Here is a 19,301-nt window from a genome sequence, read left to right on the forward strand (position 1 = left end):
AATATGTTGATTTCCAAAGGCTATAATTAATAGGCTATAATTAAAAGCCTATAATTATATTAATATAATAATCATTCACAGTATTGAACTGATAGATCAGTCAATCAATCAATCACATTTTGAGGACTGAAATTCTCCTGACCAATCTTCTACTTGTTTATTAATTAAAATCTATGATCCTGGAGACCACATACAAATTGCAAAAGAAATATTACAGCAAGAGTCTAGGCTGCTACAAGTTTTAAAGTATGAACTTGTCAACTTACTCAAAGAAATTCAGTGTGAAAATGGACTTCCTCCTTTAATCACCACTGTTGTGAGATGTTGAGTTTGATACAATTTTAATAGGGACTTCAGTGAGAAGAATTATCTCATTTTCCATATTTGGAATACTCCTATTTTTGTGTAGAAAGAAAAATGTGCTACCCGCTCCGGTATCCTCCGTGTTAAACTGATATGCACCTCGGATTTATTTTGTTCTCATTGTATAAACTCACACTTGACTTCAAAGAGAAGGGAAATACAAAAAGTCCCTCTTTTCTAAGGGGCAGAAATCCTTTGTGTCAACTGGTTGACCCTTGCTCTGTCAGGCCCTCTTGGAAGGCTTTTGTAGCAGGAGGCAGGGACTCTTCCGTGTGTTGATATTGTTTACATAGTCCAGTGGACCTGGCTGAGAATAAAACTCACATAAACTCAGGAAAGATTATGGTCCCATTTCCTGACCACAAGGGAGGTGATTGATACATCCAAGGAACCTCGGCTGCTCAGAAAAATTATTAAATATTCTGCCATGAGGGACACTTGGAAAGACTGAGGGAAAGAAAGAAAGAAGAAAGCCGAATATAGCCTTCTGGAGGTTTGTGCCGGGGGAAGAGGATCTGTTTGAGTCTGACAAGGGATTTGCCTCGGGGAATTTCCTGTCCAGCCCCGTTATTAGCAGGGTCTTTGTAGATTGCTCAATGACGCTGGGCTCCCCATTGGGTAGCCCCAGGGAAAGGCAGTGGGGGGATTCTTACACTTCCCCTCTAGGTCTCAGAAGGCTCCCCTGGTCTCAGGGTCTCTTTCAGGTTGGCAGAAGCCAGGACCCTGACACTTGCCTCAGATGGGACAGGCAGGCTCGGTGGCCGCGTAGGCACGCTGTACCCAAGTTCTGGGCTGATTTTCACAGAGTTTCGTTTGCTCCCCAGAAGAACCGACGGTACGCAGTGGTCTCCTGCGGGCCTGGCCCGCAAGAGCCTGGGGGCTCCTTTCCCCCGCGCCCGCACGGGCAGCGCGGGGGGCGGGGAAGTGGGGGGGCAGCGGTTTCCCCGCGCACTGCGCGATGCTCCTCGGTGAGCCGCTGAATGGGGAGCGCGGCTGTCCCCAAGCCGATTGGTACTTGCTTGTCAGGAAGAAACGCCGAGAGGTGGGAGTGCCTGGGGAGGGAGGCAGGCGGTCCCTACCGCCGGCGCGGAGAGCTGCCTTTCCTCCCCTCTGCCTGCCTTCCCAGCCTGGGCTTTGAGGAGTGGCTGAAGCTGCGGAGCGCTTGAGGAGCCTGTGAATGAACCCTCCTCCTCCTCCTCCTCCTCCACCTCCTCCTCGCCGAGTCTCCTCCTCGGCGCTGACGGTACAGTGATATAATGATGATGGGTGTCACAACCCGCATTTGAACTTGCAGGCGAGCTGCCCCGAGCCTTTCTGAGGAGGAACTCCAGTCGGGAGGGCGCAACAGCCGCGAACCTTCTTAGGTGCTGCGGACAGGCGCGGGGACGGGGATTTGCGGCCAGCCCCGCATCCTCCAGCACCGTCCCGCACGCTTCCCCCGGACACCGCGCTTCCTATGTGACCCGCCCCGGCAACGCCGAGCCCAATCGCGCAGCGCTGAGGTGAATTTTCCCCCAAAACTGCAATAAGCCGCCTTTCAAGGTAATCACGTTTCTTTTGTTCCCCCTTAAAAAAAAAAAAGAAAAGAAAAAAAAAAAACTTAGAGGAAAAAAATCGAGTTTAGAAAAAAAGTACATTGTGATTGGTAGAAGGCTTTAATTAAGGCAAAGAGAACTATCTTTGAGAAGTTAAGAAAATATAGGCACTCTAAAAAATGCAGGTAACTTTCAGAAGGATGTTTGGAGAGAGGAATAGGAGGGACCTTGGTGCTGAAAAAGATCCAGACAAAAGAAGCCCGGGGTGGGGTGGGGGTAGACCGACTAATGGAATTGGGGGAAGGGAGGGAAGGAAATGCGGAGACCCCCCTAGAAACGTCGTGGGGTCTGGAGCTGGAGAGGACGGAGAGGCCCTGGCACCTTGATCTTTTTGTTGTCGTTAACCTGCTCGAGGCAAAAGTTTGAATGGGGACTCCCGAGACTTGCCCACACGCAAATCCCCGAAGCCGCCTTGGTGCAGGCCACCTGGTTCCCGGCCCCTGGTGTGTGGTCAGTGCCCGGCGTTCCTGGAAAGTCGCTCTCCTGACAAGGCGATCCGGGTTCTGAGCGGACGTGACCCCCTCATCCCGCGGGCTGTCTGGGAGGCGGTCCGGTCGGGGGGAGCTGCAGGGCTCCCCGTCCGCGTCTCTTTGGCGACTTGAGGGCTGTCACGGCTCTCTCCGGTGCCCCTGGGTTCTTTTGTCCAGCGCGCCGTGCTCCAGAGCCGGCCAGGAGGGAGCAGGGGATGGGGGTGGGGTGTTTGGAGCGCCGCGGAGGTCTGCTAGGCGCCAGGGCGGGAAAAGCTTGCTCTGAACCAGTAGGGATGTGCAAGAATTTTAGCTCATTCTGAGAAAAGAGGTGGAGGCTTTTGCTCCCGTCTCTAACAGCAAGCCAGCGTTCAGGGCGCTTTTCAAACAAAGGTGGCGTGGGGACCCGAATCTGGGGCCTCTAGGATCAGCCCTCTTCGCCTAGACTACTGAAGCCCTCCTTTTCCTTCCATTTCCCCACCCCTCTCCCCGCTCGCGGCCCTAGTTGAGCAACTTTACTGGCGAGTCTTGCAGCGGCAGAGAGCGAGTGCCGGCAGCTCTGGGGGACGCCCTGGGCTGGAGCGCCCCACCGCCCTGCGGAGGCGTGGGCGCCGCCGGGCCGTATCCCTGGAGCGTGCGGGCTGGGGGGCATCAGGGTTGTCTAGGCTCACTGTCTGTGTCACTGGGCGTGAGCGATCACTGTGTTAGGCAGCGGAGAGCGAGGTAGAAAACTAGTGTCATCGCTTAAACTCTTTGCTCTGGGATCCAGCTGCGCCCTAAGAAGTCCTGCAAGTTCCCGGGAGATGCTACGGGAGGGAGGAGACATCTACACCGCGCCTGGAGAGCTGTCCCGCCGTGCGCACACCCACAGGCGGAAAGACAGTCTGGCTATCCCTGTCCGCTTTCTCATCTTTGTCTCTACCTTTCTGTCTCCATCTTCTCTGTTTCCCTTCCCTTCTCCCAGCCTCTGCTCCGTCTCTTTCGCTCCTGCGTCCCCTCCCCCACCGCTGACAAATGAATGGCTAGTGTGAAATCCCGGCCTCCTCTGTCCGCCGAGGCAGGCTAGAAGGGAGGGGCGAAGGAGGCGGTGCGCTCCTTCGGATCGGCCCCCAGTTGGAGAGCTTCGAGCTTGCAGAACCCAGATGTCTAGGAATAGGGAGTTTTGTGACGGGTGTGGGCGCCCCCTGATGGAGAAATCCAGTACAGGGGGAGAAAAATGAGCTCCCCCTCCCCCCTCCCCCCGCCCCCCAACCAAACGAGCCTCTTTCACAGCCCTGTATTAAACGATGGAGAGCCATAGCTTCCTGTTTAGTTTTCTACTTCGGAATCTGCGAAGTAAATCTAAGCATTGGCAGACCCAAGAAGGAGACGTCTTTACAAAGGGCCGAAGCGCCTTCTCTTGAGCCCGCTGGGGTGTGCGCTGCGCTCCCGGGTCAAGCCTGCAGTTTGGTAGACTAACACACGTGGCCAGGTTTCAGAGGGCTTGGTGCTCTATCTTGGGCGTCCCTTTAAGAAAGATGATACAGATCTTTGGGAGATTTTACTAAGGCTCATGACCACTCGAAATCGATGCTAGGGCCCCGCCCAGACTATTGCCTCCAACATTTAAACTTTCTCAATTTCACAACACTCGTCGAGGACGGAAATTTGGGAGGAGGGCTCCGGGTGGAAAACAGAAGGGAAGGACAGGAGCAGTGGGGAGAAAGGGAAGAAGAAAGGATGGGGCACATGCATGCAAACAGCCAGGAGCGGATCGGCTGGGTTCGTTTCAAGGTTTTGGACTGAATTTAGCGTCTCGTTTTAAGCCATTGTTTTAATCCCCAGAGCGGTAACAAATCCTACTGAAGTGGCGTGCTGGGGTTGGCGGGGGTCGGAGGGAGAGGCGGAGGAACTAGCCTTAGAGAGGGGGTGCTGGGGGCATCTTTCCACTCCCCTGTCCCCGCGTAAAGGAACCGCATGGAGCGCTTCCCACAGCGCCAGGGTTCACCAGCCGCCGCCACGTGGGCTGGGGCTTCAGCTCCCGGCCCGAGACGGGTGTGACTTCTTGGGCTCGGAGACAGCAGCACTGCTGGACCGGCAGTCGTTCAGAGCCGCGGCTGGCAGGGCGCCTCCTGGGTCACCGCCCAGAGGCCGGTGGGGGCGTGGCTTTGGTCCTTCCGCTGGATCGGGGCGGGGCGGGGAGAGCCCGGCTGCCGAGCATCCCTTGCAAAAAGGGCTGGTGGAGACTGCTGGAGCGGATCTGACTTCTATCTAGAGGGCGCGAAACACTTTTATTAAATAAGACCCCTTTATATATATATTTTCCCCTCTTGCTTCTTGGGAGTGACTGGAGTAGTTTTTGCCTGGCGACAGGAAAGAAGTAAAGATTAACCCCAAGCAAACAGTTTTGGGAGAAATTTGAGATGAGTTTATCTTATGATCTACATATTGGCTTTTTAAAGATCGTTTTTAGTCAATTACAAGATATTCACGTTCCAGATGTCATGAAGAGTTCGTCCAGCACGACAAGCAATTGCCATTGACAGGACTGATAGATTCCATGAGCACAAACCTTAGGGGCTGTGGGTGTAACCCTGATCCCTTTGCAGCAGGAGCTTTAGCTCCCGCCCGGCCCATAGTTGGAGCTCAGTTCATATTTATGAAATGACTGAGCGAAAGACTGCGGAATGTGGCGCAGAGTAGACGCTGCCACTTAGAGCTGCATTTTAGACTCGCCTACTTCTTATCTGGGAAGAACAGGGTTTTAATAATCTGGTGTGTTAGTCACTCAGTTGTGTCCGACCTTTTGCGGCCCCGTGGACTGTAGTCCACCAGGCTCCTCTGTCCGTGGAATTCTCCAGGCAAGGATCCTGGAGTGGGTAACCATTTCCTTCTCCAGGGATTGAACCTGGGTCCCCTGCATTGCAGGCAGATCTATTCCATCTTTTGACATCTAATTGATACACTTGCCGTTCCGTTTTGACTCCTTCTAAAAGCTGTGAGCTAAATTCTTTTAAGCATGCTTGGCAATTTTACCAAACCTACAGTGAAAATATTCCCTTAAAGACTTAAAATAGGATGTTGTGAGATTAACATACAAATAGGAAGACATCAATGGAAACAACTAGTGTTTGAGATGAAATCTGCTCCAATTGGAGGAATATGTAACTTGGAATGTGAGAACATACCAAGCAGAAGGTCTCAGACTGAACTTCTGGTTCTGGTGCTATGTTTAAAAAAAAAAAAAGGAAGATTTTACAGTTGTATGTCCCAGCTAATACTGCAAAGGCTTCCATGGATTCCAAAGTAGTTGAGCAATTACTTCCTCCAGCAGGAAGTCCACGATCCTTAATCTTGTGGGTGCTGGGAAAAGGGATGAGAGTCAAGACAATTGCAAAAGATTTGTGTGAGAATTCAAAGTTTTATTTTGTTTTTCTTAGTAAAATAATGAAATTTAAAGTTAGCCCTAAATTTTATTTCTTACTTCTATTAAAGTTTAGAAAGAATTTTAACTTTAATTCAAATTTAAAGTTTTAATAGAATCCCCCTGGATTTATATATGTTTATAGACATAGGCTTTGGTTTCTTCTTTTTCTCTGTGCCTACAAACTGGAAGGAAATACCTCTATATCCTGGGATACTTATATCTGCACCCTTGTGAGTTGTTTGGAAAAGACCTAGAAAGTTAATTTAAGGCTGAATATGATTAATGTTAAAGATATACTCATTGTTCTGTCTTTCCTCACATTATTATGCTTAAGTACTTTGTGGTTAATGATTGGTCAGTAATTGAACATCAGAGCACAAAGGTCAACCAACACTGTCACCCAACAGCCATATAACTAAACTCTCCTTACCTGGTGGGATTTAAATATTTTTGTTGACTTTATTCATGGACAAACATCAGTAGATACTGTATTTAAAATGGGATATTTCCCTGTGACTGAACAGAACTTTTCCAGACACATGGTTCTTTTGAGGAAAAGAAAGAATGACTGCAGTAAGCTATTATTCCACCACCCACCTAGAGAAACCTGTTAGGAGTCACAAACACTCATTGTTGGGGGCGACTGGCTCTGGGATGAGAAAACATGTTGACTATTGCATAGATCTTTACTTTACCAGAAAATACAAGGTCTGTACTCTGTCTAATTCGGAATCAGAACAAGGAGAAGTAGAGATAAGTGTCTTGACCAAGCTCCGCTTCAGTTAGGGAATGTTTGCCAGTTTCCTCTGGTAGCCTATATGTTGCTAATTACATATATATGCATTTATACATTTATATCATGTATGTTCTCCAGGATTTTTTGACAGCTGTGTTCTTATTACTGAATGTGCCAAGGGTAGTTCCATTTCCGTGGTCAGTTCAAAGCATCTTTATATGATGAGTTTGTTTCCCTGAAATGCTACAGGATAGAGTGATCATCTTTAAAAGGGTGTAAATTAAGGAGCTGCATTTAAATTTATCTTTTTTCTGTATCTATATACATCCTACTTCATTCTTCTAAGAATTTTAAGAGGTGTTTACATCTATAAATGTATGATTGCATAGTTTATAATAAACTATGTAAACATATTAAATATATGTTATCTTTTTATTATTAAATTACTGAGTTGGTATTTATTATATGTGGTATAGTAGAATGAACACTAGGCTTAGAATCAGAAAGCTTGAGTTGCAATTCCTAGTTTAGAAAACCAAGTTAAGATGCAACTTTTGGGCATTTGGTGTCAAAATCTATTAAATGGATATACATTTATAAACATCAAAAGGGTAAGTACCTGTGAAAGGGCTCTCATCAATAAGAACTCCACAAATAAGCAGTGTTAAGATATATATCCCTGAGGCTCATCTTGGTCTAATTCTATAATCTTAACAGCATTACCCAAATCATGTATTTCCTACTAAACCTATAAAATGAGTTAGAGAGGGACATACTGTTCCAAGAATTGCCCAGTTTCGCAGTAGTATGTGGAATCTAAAAAAAACAATACAAATGAACTTATTAATAAAACAGAAATAGGCTCACAGATATAAAAAACAAATTTAGGTTTACCAAAGTGGGGACAGGGGAAGGGATAAATTAGGAGTTTGGGATTAACAGTACAATATATAAAGCAGATGAACAACAAAGACCTACTGTATAGCACAGGGAACTATAAGATAGTCAATATCTTGTAATAACCTGTAATGGAAAAGAATCTGATAAATGATTATATATATAATTGCATATATATGTATATACATAATGTATATATATAACTAAACTCACACAACATTGTAAAGCAAGTATACTTCAATTAAAAATAAAGAATTGTCTAGTTTCATTGAGTAGAAGACAGAGTCCATAAACAGACTCAAATAAACATGGAAATTCAGTGGAAATGAAAAATTATTCAGTAAATGACTTGGGCACCACTGATTGGCCCACTCAAAATACAAATCAATCTTTACCTCATTTATCCCAGAATAAAATTAAGATGGCTCTAATATGAAATGTAGGGAATAACCTTTTAAAAAAATAACTAGAAGAAATTATAAAAATTTTAAAATAATAAGCTAGGAGAAAAGAAATCCCTGATAAGGAAAAGGTGTAAGCCAGAAGCTATACTAGAGCAGTTTGATAAATCTGACTAAATAACAATTAAATTATTTACACAAAACACATAACACATCTAGAAAATATCAGCAACATAAGGTTAACAAAGACCTAACGACTATTTTGACATACCAGGAACTTTTACAAAAGAATAGAACACAACCCATGAAAAAGAAAAATTGGCAAATGTTTTGTGTGTAGACTGCTGGCAGAAAGAGAACAATAAATGTTTTAAAAATATATGAAAAATTGCTTAGTCTCATTCATAAAGAAATAATAATTGAAACAAGTTTATTCTGTGCCATTTTCATCAATAGGCTGTAAAGATAAAGTTTAATAAAAGTTTGTGTTGGTCACGTTGTGGGGAAACTGGATCTCTTATATAGGTAAATAAGGTTCATCTTCTTTAGAAGGTGATTTGGTAATAGCTATAATTTTTTTAATGCATATACATTTTGACCCAGCAATTCCTTTTCTAGGTAGTGTCATGTAGATGTTGGTAGGAATGTCACCCAAGACAACTCGACAAGGATGCCCTTTTGCAGCATTGTGTCTCATTGCAAAAATCTGGAGACACCTTAAAGGCTCATCACAGGAACTGTATAAAAAAGATGATATATTCATGTAGGAGAAAATTATGCAGCTGTTAGACATTTCTCCAAGGAAGACATACAGATGGCTAACAAACACATGAAAAGATGCTCAACATCACTCATTATCAGAGAAATGCAAATCAAAACCACAATGAGGTACCATTATACGCCAGTCAGGATGGCTGCTATCCAAAAGTCTACAAGCAATAAATGCTGGAGAGGGTGTGGAGAAAAGGGAACCCTCTTACACTGTTGATGGGAATGCAAATTAGTACAGCCACTATGGAAAACAGTGTGGAGATTTCTTAAAAAGCTGGAAATAGAACTGCCATATGACCCAGCAATCCCACTTCTGGGCATACACACCAAGGAAACCAGATCTGAAAGAGCCACATGCACCCCAATGTTCATCGCAGCACTGTTTATAATAGCCAGGTCATGGAAGCAACCCAGATGCCCATCAGCAGACGAATGGATGAGGAAGCTGTGGTACATATACACCATGGAATATTACTCAGCCATTAAAAAGAATTCATTTGAATCAGTTCTAATGAGATGGATGAAACTGGAGCCCATTATACAGAGCGAAGTAAGCCAGAAAGATAAAGACCATTACAGTATACTAACACATATATATGGACTTTAGTAAGATGGTAACGATAACCCTATATGCAAAACAGAAAAAGAGACTCAGATGTATGGAACAGACTTGTGGACTCTGGGAGAAGGCGAGGGTGGGATGATTCAGGAGAACAGCATTGAAACATGTATATTATCTAGGGTGAAACAGATCACCAGCTCAGGTTGGGTACATGAGACAAGTGCTCGGGCCTGGTGCACTGGGAAGACCCAGTGGGATCGGGTGGAGAGGGAGGTGGGTGGGGGGACTGGGATGGGGAATACATGTAAATCCATGGCTAATTCATATCAATGTATAACAAAAACTACTGTAATGATGTAAAGTAATTAGCCTCCAACTAATAAAAATTAAAAAAAAAAAATGTTAAAAAAAAAATTATGCAGCTGTTAAAAGTAACACAGATAAACTGTATTAGCTGATTCAGAACATTCTCAGAGATAAACTATTTTAAGTGAAGAAAGTAATGTGCCAAATAGTGTATAATGTGCACATATTGAACGACTTCACTATCACTTTTCACTTTCAAGCATTAGAGAAGGAAATGGCAACCCACTCCAGTGTTCTTGCCTGGAGAATCCCAGGGATGGGGGAGCCTGATGGGCTGCCATCTATGGGGTCGCACAGAGTCGGACACGACTGAAGTGACTTAGCAGCAGCAGCAATTGGCTTCCCAGGTGGCTCAGTGGGTAAAGAATCCCCCTGAAATGCAAGAGCTGCAGCAAATGCGGGTTCGATCCCTGACTTGGAAAGATCCCCTGGAGAAGGCCATGGCAACCCACTCCAGTATTCTTGCCTGGAGAATCCCATGAACAGAGGAGCCTGGTAGGCTACAGTCCATAGTGTTGCAAAGAGTCGGACAGGATTGAAGTGACTGAGCACGCACACATGCATGCACATAATTACATACAAAATGGGCATATTCATTCATTCAACCAATATTTACTGGGTGTTCTGGGCATTGTGGATACAGCAAGGAACAAAAAACATCAAAGATTGTCTTCCTGGAGCTTATATCAATATTATGGAAGGCAGAGAAAGGCAGTTCCCAAATATACATATACAACGGTGAGGTGTGCTATGATGAAAATACAACATAAGGAAGGGAGTGGAGAGTGCAGTTTGTTTTACATCAAGGAGGACACAGGCAGTGAACACAGCAATACTAAGGAGCAGTGACATGAAAAAACTTAGCGAAGTCCAGGTGCAGGAATCCATACGTATGTTTGTGGTAAATTCACATGGTGCTATTATTCATGGGAAGCAAATTCATGACACTGTATGCTTAAACGATTATATCTCTCTCTGCGTTGCAGCAATCCTCATTTGTGTAAGCACCACGTGGCAACATGATAGACAATGCTCTTTGCATCTACTTTGTGGCTGAGGTATTCTGAACAATTGGTTGTCTAGGGTAACTAATTCGAGAACTGGAAGACAAACCACTATGTCTGCATCCTTAAGTCACCCTTTGCTTAGTGGAGCTTCCCCAAGATCAAGGGAGAATACTAAATATCTGTTTACTAAAACCTTGGCTTTCCTTTCGCTGAGGCAGCCTACCTCTGGCATGACCCTTATCCCCTTTGCAGACATTTCTCATGGATAGGAATCCTGTTGACCTTGTCTCTCATGTCTCCTAGGCAATTAAACAGCCTCAGTCAGCTGTGACTTGATTGTTCAATGACTTTTTCCTCTTCTCATTGACTTCACTGGAATAGAAGACTAAATATAGGCACTGGCTCTCATATCTCCCAGGTCTTTCTGTGCAGTCAGACTTGTTATCACTAACAGATAATGCTTACAAGACCCACACAGAAGAGCTGAAGAATAAAAATGGGGGTTGGAGTGGTGCTAAAAACAAGGAAGCTTCAGAAAGTTTCTCATTTTGTAAAATCAAAGAAGGCAAATGGTGTGCTTAAATAACCATGACCATGAACACAGACTTATGAAAATTAGAGAAATGGAATAATGTCCATGGACTCTAAGGAAGAGGAAGTGGAAATATAGTTCTGAGATCAAAAGTTTGGGAATTTGAGATTCAAACTGGTGACTACAGGGAATAGGCATGGAGTAGAAATGGATGAGAGGCCAGCTGGGGCCGTTGATAACCTTGAGCTCACGAGCCAAGGCCAGGGCCTGCTGCTTGCTTAGTGCTAATGTTTGGCCAGCTAGAATATGGACCTCTAATTGCTCGGTCTGATTTTCCAAAAGAAGTCAGAGATTGGGGGGCCTTAGTGTGAACACTCCAATTTTTAAATATTGGCAACTTGATTTATGCAAATGTACTTAAAATATGACTGATCTCTCCCTTGCACTTTTAATGCACCAAATTCCTTCCCTAACCTTGCCTTACTGGCAGTCTTACTTGGGCAAGTGATGAGTATACTTGTTGAATAGATGAAGAACTACTTCCTCCTCTCTCGCAAAAAAAAAAAAAAAAAAGCAAGCCACTTTTATAAGGATGGAGTATCCTTATAAAAGAGTTAGACTATTAGTATCTGCTTTGGGTGGAAAATTGCGATACAGAAGACCCATTCTTAGTCAGGATTGCATCTTCTCCACTGGTTTTGTTACAAGATTTGACACTCCAAATATTGCAAACATCAGTTATTATTGAGTCATGGCAAATGTTAATTGTATTTCAGGTGTTAATTAACCCACTCACCCATGTTTAAAGCGATTGCTGATGTCTCTCTTCAGAGTGTATTTCTGAATAGGAAATGAGGGGGTGTTGGTCATGCATTTGGTCAGCAAACCTCCCTCAAAGCAACTACTCTGAAACTGGCACTGTGGAAACACTGTGGGAATTAGTAAGTTAAATATGACACTGACTCTGCTTTTCAGAAAGCTACTGTTCTACACAGGAGATAAAATATATTTCTAAATAATGATTCAAAGGACATTGTGATAAATTATAGGACAATTTACTGTGAGCATGAAGGTGTATAAAGTTATAATGTATAAAGTTATATATACATATATGTATAAAGTGTATAAAGTTATATATATAACCCAGATTATAATTTTCAAATCCAAAAGCTTTAAATATTCTTTTTACTACTAGTGATATGAAACCAGGAAGTTCTCACTGGTAGAAAGCTTAAGTTAAAAAATTTAATAATAAATACTGAGTACTGAATATACTGTGTATCACCAAGCTATATTTTATATGCATTGTTTTATCAGTTCTCATTGTACTATTTAGTAACTCACCCCAAATCTCAGAGCATAAGCAGAAAATTCAGAACTCAAATTCAGGGCTCTTTGACAATGGAGCCCAGACTTTTAATGTTAAGCTTATAAATGTTTTCTGAAAAAAAGAAAAAAAACTTGAGAAAAAATTTTTCTTGAAGGAGAATAGTAAGTTATTGTTTATAACCACAATTAAAGAAAAGTTTCTTATTTGGATTCAGTACTCATGGAACACATTGTCTTTATGGTGTTATATGATACAACCTAAAGTTTCATTTTGTTGGAAGCTTTAGGGTGTGTGAAATTGACATCTTATTTTTTTTCCTGAAATACTGTTACAGTAATGAGATATAGGTATATACTTCCTACTTGCTGTGATATCTTGTAAAAAAAATCAAGGAAAGTAGAAACCTATTCCCAGTTCGTGTATAACAACATTTATTAGCATATCTCAGTGATTATATGGTAAATAATAAGCTTAATTAGCAAGGTTAATTTAGGATTATCAACTATATACTTTTCATTGTGACTTGTCAGATGGCTCATTGATGGAAAATATGAGATATATAATGTGTTAGCTAAAAAATTGGTCTTCAGGAAATATGTAGAACTTTATAATTTTCTTTTAGAAAGACTCTAACACTTATTTCAAGATATATAAAATAAAGCAATTAAATGGACAAGAATATCAAGGGAAGAGGAATAACTGATGTAAATTATTAAATTGAATTTGATCCCAAATTGGACTTGGATTCTTACAAAATTTTAATCTAGGTTTTCTAAATAATACAGAATTTAGATAATTTCTGAGAAAGTTATAGGGTACCAACTCAAATATGTGTCAGTTAGGATGCCTTTCAGTGACACTGGCTAACAAAAAGCCCTGACTTTATTGGGTTTAAATAATAAAGGAATCTATTATCTAATAACAGAAAGTTCAAGGGTATGGCTGGCTGTTGGTCTAATCCCTGAGCACTTCAGCCCCGTCTCTCCTGATTGTCTCTCAGCTTCATCCCAGAGGGTACCTTATATACTCACAGATGCAACATGGATACAACAGTTTCACAAAACTGTATCCAATCTTGATAATGTCCAGTGAAGAAAAGCAACCATCATTTCCCTTTTGCTCTTCTTAAAATGAATATACCTTTCCCAGAAGCAACTACTCCATTCAAGATCTTCTCACATCTCTTTGGCCAAAATTGTGTCACATGATCATTCCAAAACCAGTCATTGGCCAAAGAAATAGGACCTGTGTAATCGGCTTGGAATAACCAGGATCATCCATTTGGGCTGGGGTTTGACCCAGGTTCCACCAAAGTATGGCCATGTGAAGAAGCATAGATATTCAAATGGAATCAAAGTTTTATTGGAAAAGAGAGAGGATTGGCTATTGGGTAGCCAACCAGTGATGGCTGATATAGAGGAGTTCTACATGTACCTGGGGAGCAAACAGCTGTTGAGATCAAATAGTCTGCTGTGGTTGTTTTGAGCTTAGCTCTTTGATTTCTAGATGGTCCCCAACAATGATGCTTATCCTCCTCATAATTATAGCAGCAGGGGAATATGAGCTGGAAGGGATTGTTCTGAGACCCAGATTTGTTAAATGTCTTCCTCAAAGTCACACAATAAATTAATGGCAAAGCCAAGGCATGGTTTATTGACTCTCAGTACAGGGTGTTTTGTTTCATTCTTTACCCTTCAGACCGTTGGAACTACTTTAAAACACATGGCAAACACTGGCATTTTCTGTAATTAACAGCTCCTTATAATGCATTTATTTTGTTTGCTCAGCCTCCTAGAAACTAAATTGAGTCTGTGCTTTAAAAAGCCTGCTGTGGTCCTTATTCTCTGTCCTGGTACCATGTGCATGAATCAGCAATGGGTTTCCACATACTTCACATTTGGTGCAAATCTCTTTCTTTCCACATCTCTCCTAACTGCTTCCCCATCTTCTCTTGCTCCATCTATGATCAGCTTCCTGTTTCTAAATAGATTTTGTGGTCGCCCTTCCCTCCTTGTTCCAGTTCCTAGCCACTAGTTACTTAGGCTGTGGTCTATATTGTTCTTCCAACAGCCTACCCCGTTGCGGTTGCCCCACACATCCACATTGTTATATGTCCCCAATTTGGGCTCTGGAATTATTTTGGTAACGACCACATTGGGTGAGAGTCAAACTAATAATTAAAGCGTTGGGACAACTTCTCCTATTGCAAGTCTCCTCCTGTGTTTACAACCCAAGAGGAGCAGCTTCTTGTACTCTTGTTGCATGTAATGCACAAATAGCACGTGACGTATGGCCTCCCACAAGCCTGAATGCTTATGATTTACTTTGTGTTTTTTTTTTTTTTTCATTTCTAGGACAAGATGTTGATAAATATGAAGAGCATCTTGTGGATGTGCTCTGCCTTAATAGCAGTCCATGCGCTACAGAAAGGTGAGTGTGGTAATAATTTTTTAGGACTAACTGAAATAAAAATTAAAGTATTGGGGCATGGACTGTGATTGTGGAACCATTAAAATAAAGGATGAATTTTTAATCTATTCGTTGCTGAACACTTTTAGCTAAAATATCATTAGGCTGAAAACAGTGGTTTTAAATAAATCGGTTATAACAAAATAATGAACAGGATGCTAAAGAAGAAAGTGGGCTTTCAGTAACTTCCCAGATTACTTTCAGACTGTGCAAAAAGGCTCATTTGAGTGGCTGGGCATATTTTAAGGTTCCACTCTTTTTGACACCACTCAAAGGCTTTGCTATATTCAAAAAAAGACTATCGAACTTTCAGAGGGATACAATTTGAAAGAAACCAAGAACATATAGAGAAGCCTGATAGACAAGTTTTTACCCCTACCTCCATTTCTTTCTTTTTCTCTTTTCTTCTCTCTCTCTTTCTCCTTTGTAACTGGATAAGTACACATGCACTGTTTTTCTTAGCTTTAAATTATATGTCCACCTAATGAGAGTTTTGTGATTCCAAATTTGTAGACTCTTGGTCCATGAAGAAGGAATCTGTGCTGAGTATCAGTGACCTGCTCCCATCAAGGGTCTCTCTAGACTCAGCTTCTGCTTCTGTCTCACACTCACTGCCTGCTTGAGTCTCTGAAATAATTATGATTTATAATTTCCATTCTTATTCCTTATTTTTTCCTTATACCTTATTTCCCTTCCCCTGCCCCCATGTAGTCCCTTCTTTTGTCCTTACAGTTGCACGTCAGTTCATTCTAAGATTCAAAACTTGTGTCACTCAATCTATTTATTCATCCATCCTTCCTATCCATTCATTTATCTATCCATTGTTTGAACAGATTCGACGTGCTATGTGTTAGTCTGGGTCTCCAGGGATATATCACTGGATGAGTCATACATTGTCTTAGATTTCATTAAGCCTAATCTCCTTAGTTACATGAGGTAGGCGATAAACAAGTAAACCAACAATCCAAGTACTTCTGAACTGATGAAAATAAAGCAGAGTGACGTCATAGAAAGTGGCTTAGGGTGGAGGCAGGGGAGGTGGTAAGGCATCTTTGAGAAAGTAATACTTACACTGACGTGGGAATGACAAGGAGCCAGCCAGCTAAGATCTGGCCCAAGTTAGGTAGTGTGTTTGAGCAATAGAAAGGTCATGCCCTTGGAGAGCAGTGATCAAGGAAAAAGCGGGAGATCTGGATAGAGAGATAGGCAGAAATCAGCTCATGTAAATAGAAACACTCTGACACTCAGAAAAGAGCTTCCTATGTTTATTTTTCTATATCCATGTCTCTATTTCTACTTTGCAAATCTGGATGGACACCGATGGGGTGGGAAGAATTGGGATATTGGGACTGGTATATATACACTACCATGTATAAAATGGAGAACTAATGAGAACGCTCTGCAAAGCACAGAGAATTCGACTCAATGCTCTGTGATGACCGAAACAGAAAGGAAATCCAAAAAAGAGGGGATATATGTATAGGAGTAATGGATTCACGTTGCTGCCAGCAGGAACTAACAGAACATTGCAAAGCAACTATATGCAAATGAACTTTTTTTTTTTTTTACAAGAAGGAGCTTCCTATGAGCCAGGCACAGTTTTAACACTTAACATTAGCTTATTGAAACATTCACTGTCCATAGAGGAAACTGAGATCCAGAGAACCTAAGTGACTTGCTCAAAGTCACAAGACTAGTACGTAGAGAACTGGGAGAAGAACCAAGGCTGTCCCAGGAGTGTGTGAACTTTACCACGGTTACACTTCTTATCCATGTAAGCATGGTAAGCTTTAGAAATGGATTTTATTCCCTGGAAGCACTAAAGGGTTTCAGCCGGTGAAAGGTAAGCCGATGCATGTTTTCCAAGCTCCATGTTTGCTGTTCTATGTTGGTTTGACTGTAGGAGAGAAAGAGTGGCCGCAGGGAGATGACTTAGGAGGTTACTGTGATCACCCGTGTGTGAGATGGGGTGCTTGTACCACGTGGTGGCAGGAGAGCTGGGGAGAAGGGAACTGGATAGGTGGAGATGGAGGATTAGGACCAGTGCATGATGGGATGTGGTGGTGAGGGCGAGAGAGGAATCAAGGATGAGCTGACTTCTGAGATGGCTCCCACCTCTCATCCCCCAAGTTATTTCCAGGCAATTTTAAAGCCCTTTCTCTATGTTCTCATTGTCCCTTGTGCTGTGACAGCTACTATATAGTCCATACCACTCATTGAGGATAAGTTATTCCTTGTTTTCCTTCCCAAGCAGACTGTGTCTTCGAGAGAGCTGGTTTTTTATTTTCTAGCAGAGTTCCTGACACACTGCTAGCACTTAATCAATTTATGGTTGAGTGAATAAGTGAATTAATAAATAAATAATGAGTGAATACCACAATGAGTGACCTGATGGCCATCAGGGTCTAGGCTCCGCCAATCCAACGGCCAAGAAGCTGTCCTCTTCAGCATTTTAGGAAGTAAAGGTGACAGAGAGGAAGGATAACAGCATTGAGTGAAGAGGGAGGACACAGAAAAAAGATGGAGAAAAGGGAGTTGATTTGGTTGGGTCGCAACAGAAGGAAATTACAGAGAAAGTAGTGGGAGGACTTTGAGAAACAGGACCATCACCCTTTCACTTAAAACAAAGAAGGAACTCACACAAATAATAGGGAAACCAACCCTTATGGTATAGCTCCTTGATGATATTTTAAATAGTAATAACAGCTAACAGTGTTGAGTAATTTCTACATGTTAGGCTTTCTTCTAAGTATTTTACTTTGTTAACCTTTTTTAATCTTAACTCTTCCATGAGACACGTGCTTTATTCTCCCCAGTTGGCAAATGAGGAAACAATAGTACCAAAAGATATATCGACATAACTAATGTAGAAGATTACACAGCAATTTAGTGATGGAGCCTGGAGGTGAACCCAGGCAATCTGGTTCCCCTGTCCGTTCTCTCCACCAGTGTACTGTACTTTACCCTAAGCATCAGGTTTTTCGTAAATTGGTGATCACTATTAAGCAATATCATTAGTTTGGGGCTAATTTCAGAAGAATCTTCATTTTTTCAAAGGGATGAAGTGGAAAATGTAAGATACTTATGAAATATATATGCCAAGTTCACAGTGAAGCCCAGAGTAATAGCTAGTTGGGTCAACACAAGTACTCTTATCTTAAGGGTTTTTTCTGTTTAAGTCTAGGCACTTGAAAGGTGAGTAATTAATGAACAGTTTGTCTCTTGGTTACTGGCTTTATTTTAATGCATAAGGAACTCTGATTTAACAATACCTTTTATATGGATTATTTACCATTGACTCTGTTATTTGAATATTCCTCTAATATAATAAATGGAGTCATGCATAGTCACAAGTAAATGAATGAATGAGGGAGTGATATTAATACTTGAGAGGGTGATAAATTCCCTTAGTCTCACTCTGGCACTTCTAGGCCAAGGTCGGTGTGTGTGTTTGATTAAATTGTGTAGACAGAATTTGCATCATTCTTGTTCTGCAGAATTTTCTGACGTAGAATGAAGCATAATTGATTATTCATTATTTGGAGTATTCTCCCTTACAGTATTCATTTAGACCACAGACTTGAATGGTGAACTTTTGTTAGCATTCATTTTTATTTCTTGCACTGTCAGAATTTCAGACAAGTTCTTACAGGTAGCATTCTTTTTTAACATGCATAGTCGATAAACATTATCCTCTGTGCTACTAAACTTCTTTCTTAAAATATTTGTATTTGGTAAACTTAGTTCTCATTACCCAGTGCATTAAGACCCAAGATTTCATATACAAAAGACTTGGCCACACAGCTTTTTGTTAATCTTGTTGATAAGACTGGATTCTCCACGAATACATATTTACATGCAACTGCAGCTTTTAATTTTCTTGTATCTGTAAATACCCAGAACAATAAATAATCCTTGGGAAATTGCCTTTTGACATTATTTTGTTCCAATATATCTTTTCATTACAGCACAGTTATGGAGAAATGCTCTAAGTGTCAAAAACCTCCCAATTGAATAGATTGGGCTGAATCAAAGAGTCTTATGAATTTATACCACAATTGATGTCGATGGTAACGATGTTTATTCTCCATTTAAAAAGCTGTCTTTTATTTGTGAGGTTAATCATCTATAATTCTTTAGGAAGGAAGATAGGAATTCCTAGAACATATGATGGATACAAATTAAGACATTTTTAGTTCATAAAATTCTCACCTCTTTCCTTCTCAGGACCCCTATTCTCTGCCCCCCCCAAAACAACAACAACAACAACAAATAGTACAAGATATCTTTTTGTTGTCTTTAGCTCCCTAATAGGATCCAGTCCTTTCGAAGTTAAATTTTAGTCTTTAGCATCTGTATCATTTCTAATGCATGTTCATATTGAGATGTGTTACTAATG

At 41.9% G+C, this 19,301-nt stretch overlaps 1 protein-coding gene across 4 annotated transcripts in view; it reads left to right on the forward strand.

The window, feature by feature from the left end:
- Positions 1-1,329: 1,329 nt before the first annotated feature.
- VCAN (versican) overlaps positions 1,330-19,301 on the forward strand; it is a 115,039-nt gene continuing 97,067 nt past the window's right edge. For 2 of the 4 annotated variants that reach the window (XM_020894189.2, XM_070465776.1), the window contains exons 1-2: positions 1,330-1,905; positions 14,788-14,863. In XM_020894189.2, coding sequence (XP_020749848.2) covers positions 14,794-14,863 — 70 coding nt within the window. In that variant the 5' untranslated portion in view covers positions 1,330-1,905; positions 14,788-14,793. The remainder of the gene's footprint in view (positions 1,906-14,787; positions 14,864-19,301) is intronic. The other 2 variants (XM_020894188.2, XM_070465777.1) reach the window with 2 other exon arrangements.

The sequence above is a fragment of the Odocoileus virginianus genome, chromosome 3 (assembly GCF_023699985.2).
Source record: "Odocoileus virginianus isolate 20LAN1187 ecotype Illinois chromosome 3, Ovbor_1.2, whole genome shotgun sequence".
Lineage (NCBI taxonomy): Eukaryota > Metazoa > Chordata > Mammalia > Artiodactyla > Cervidae > Odocoileus > Odocoileus virginianus.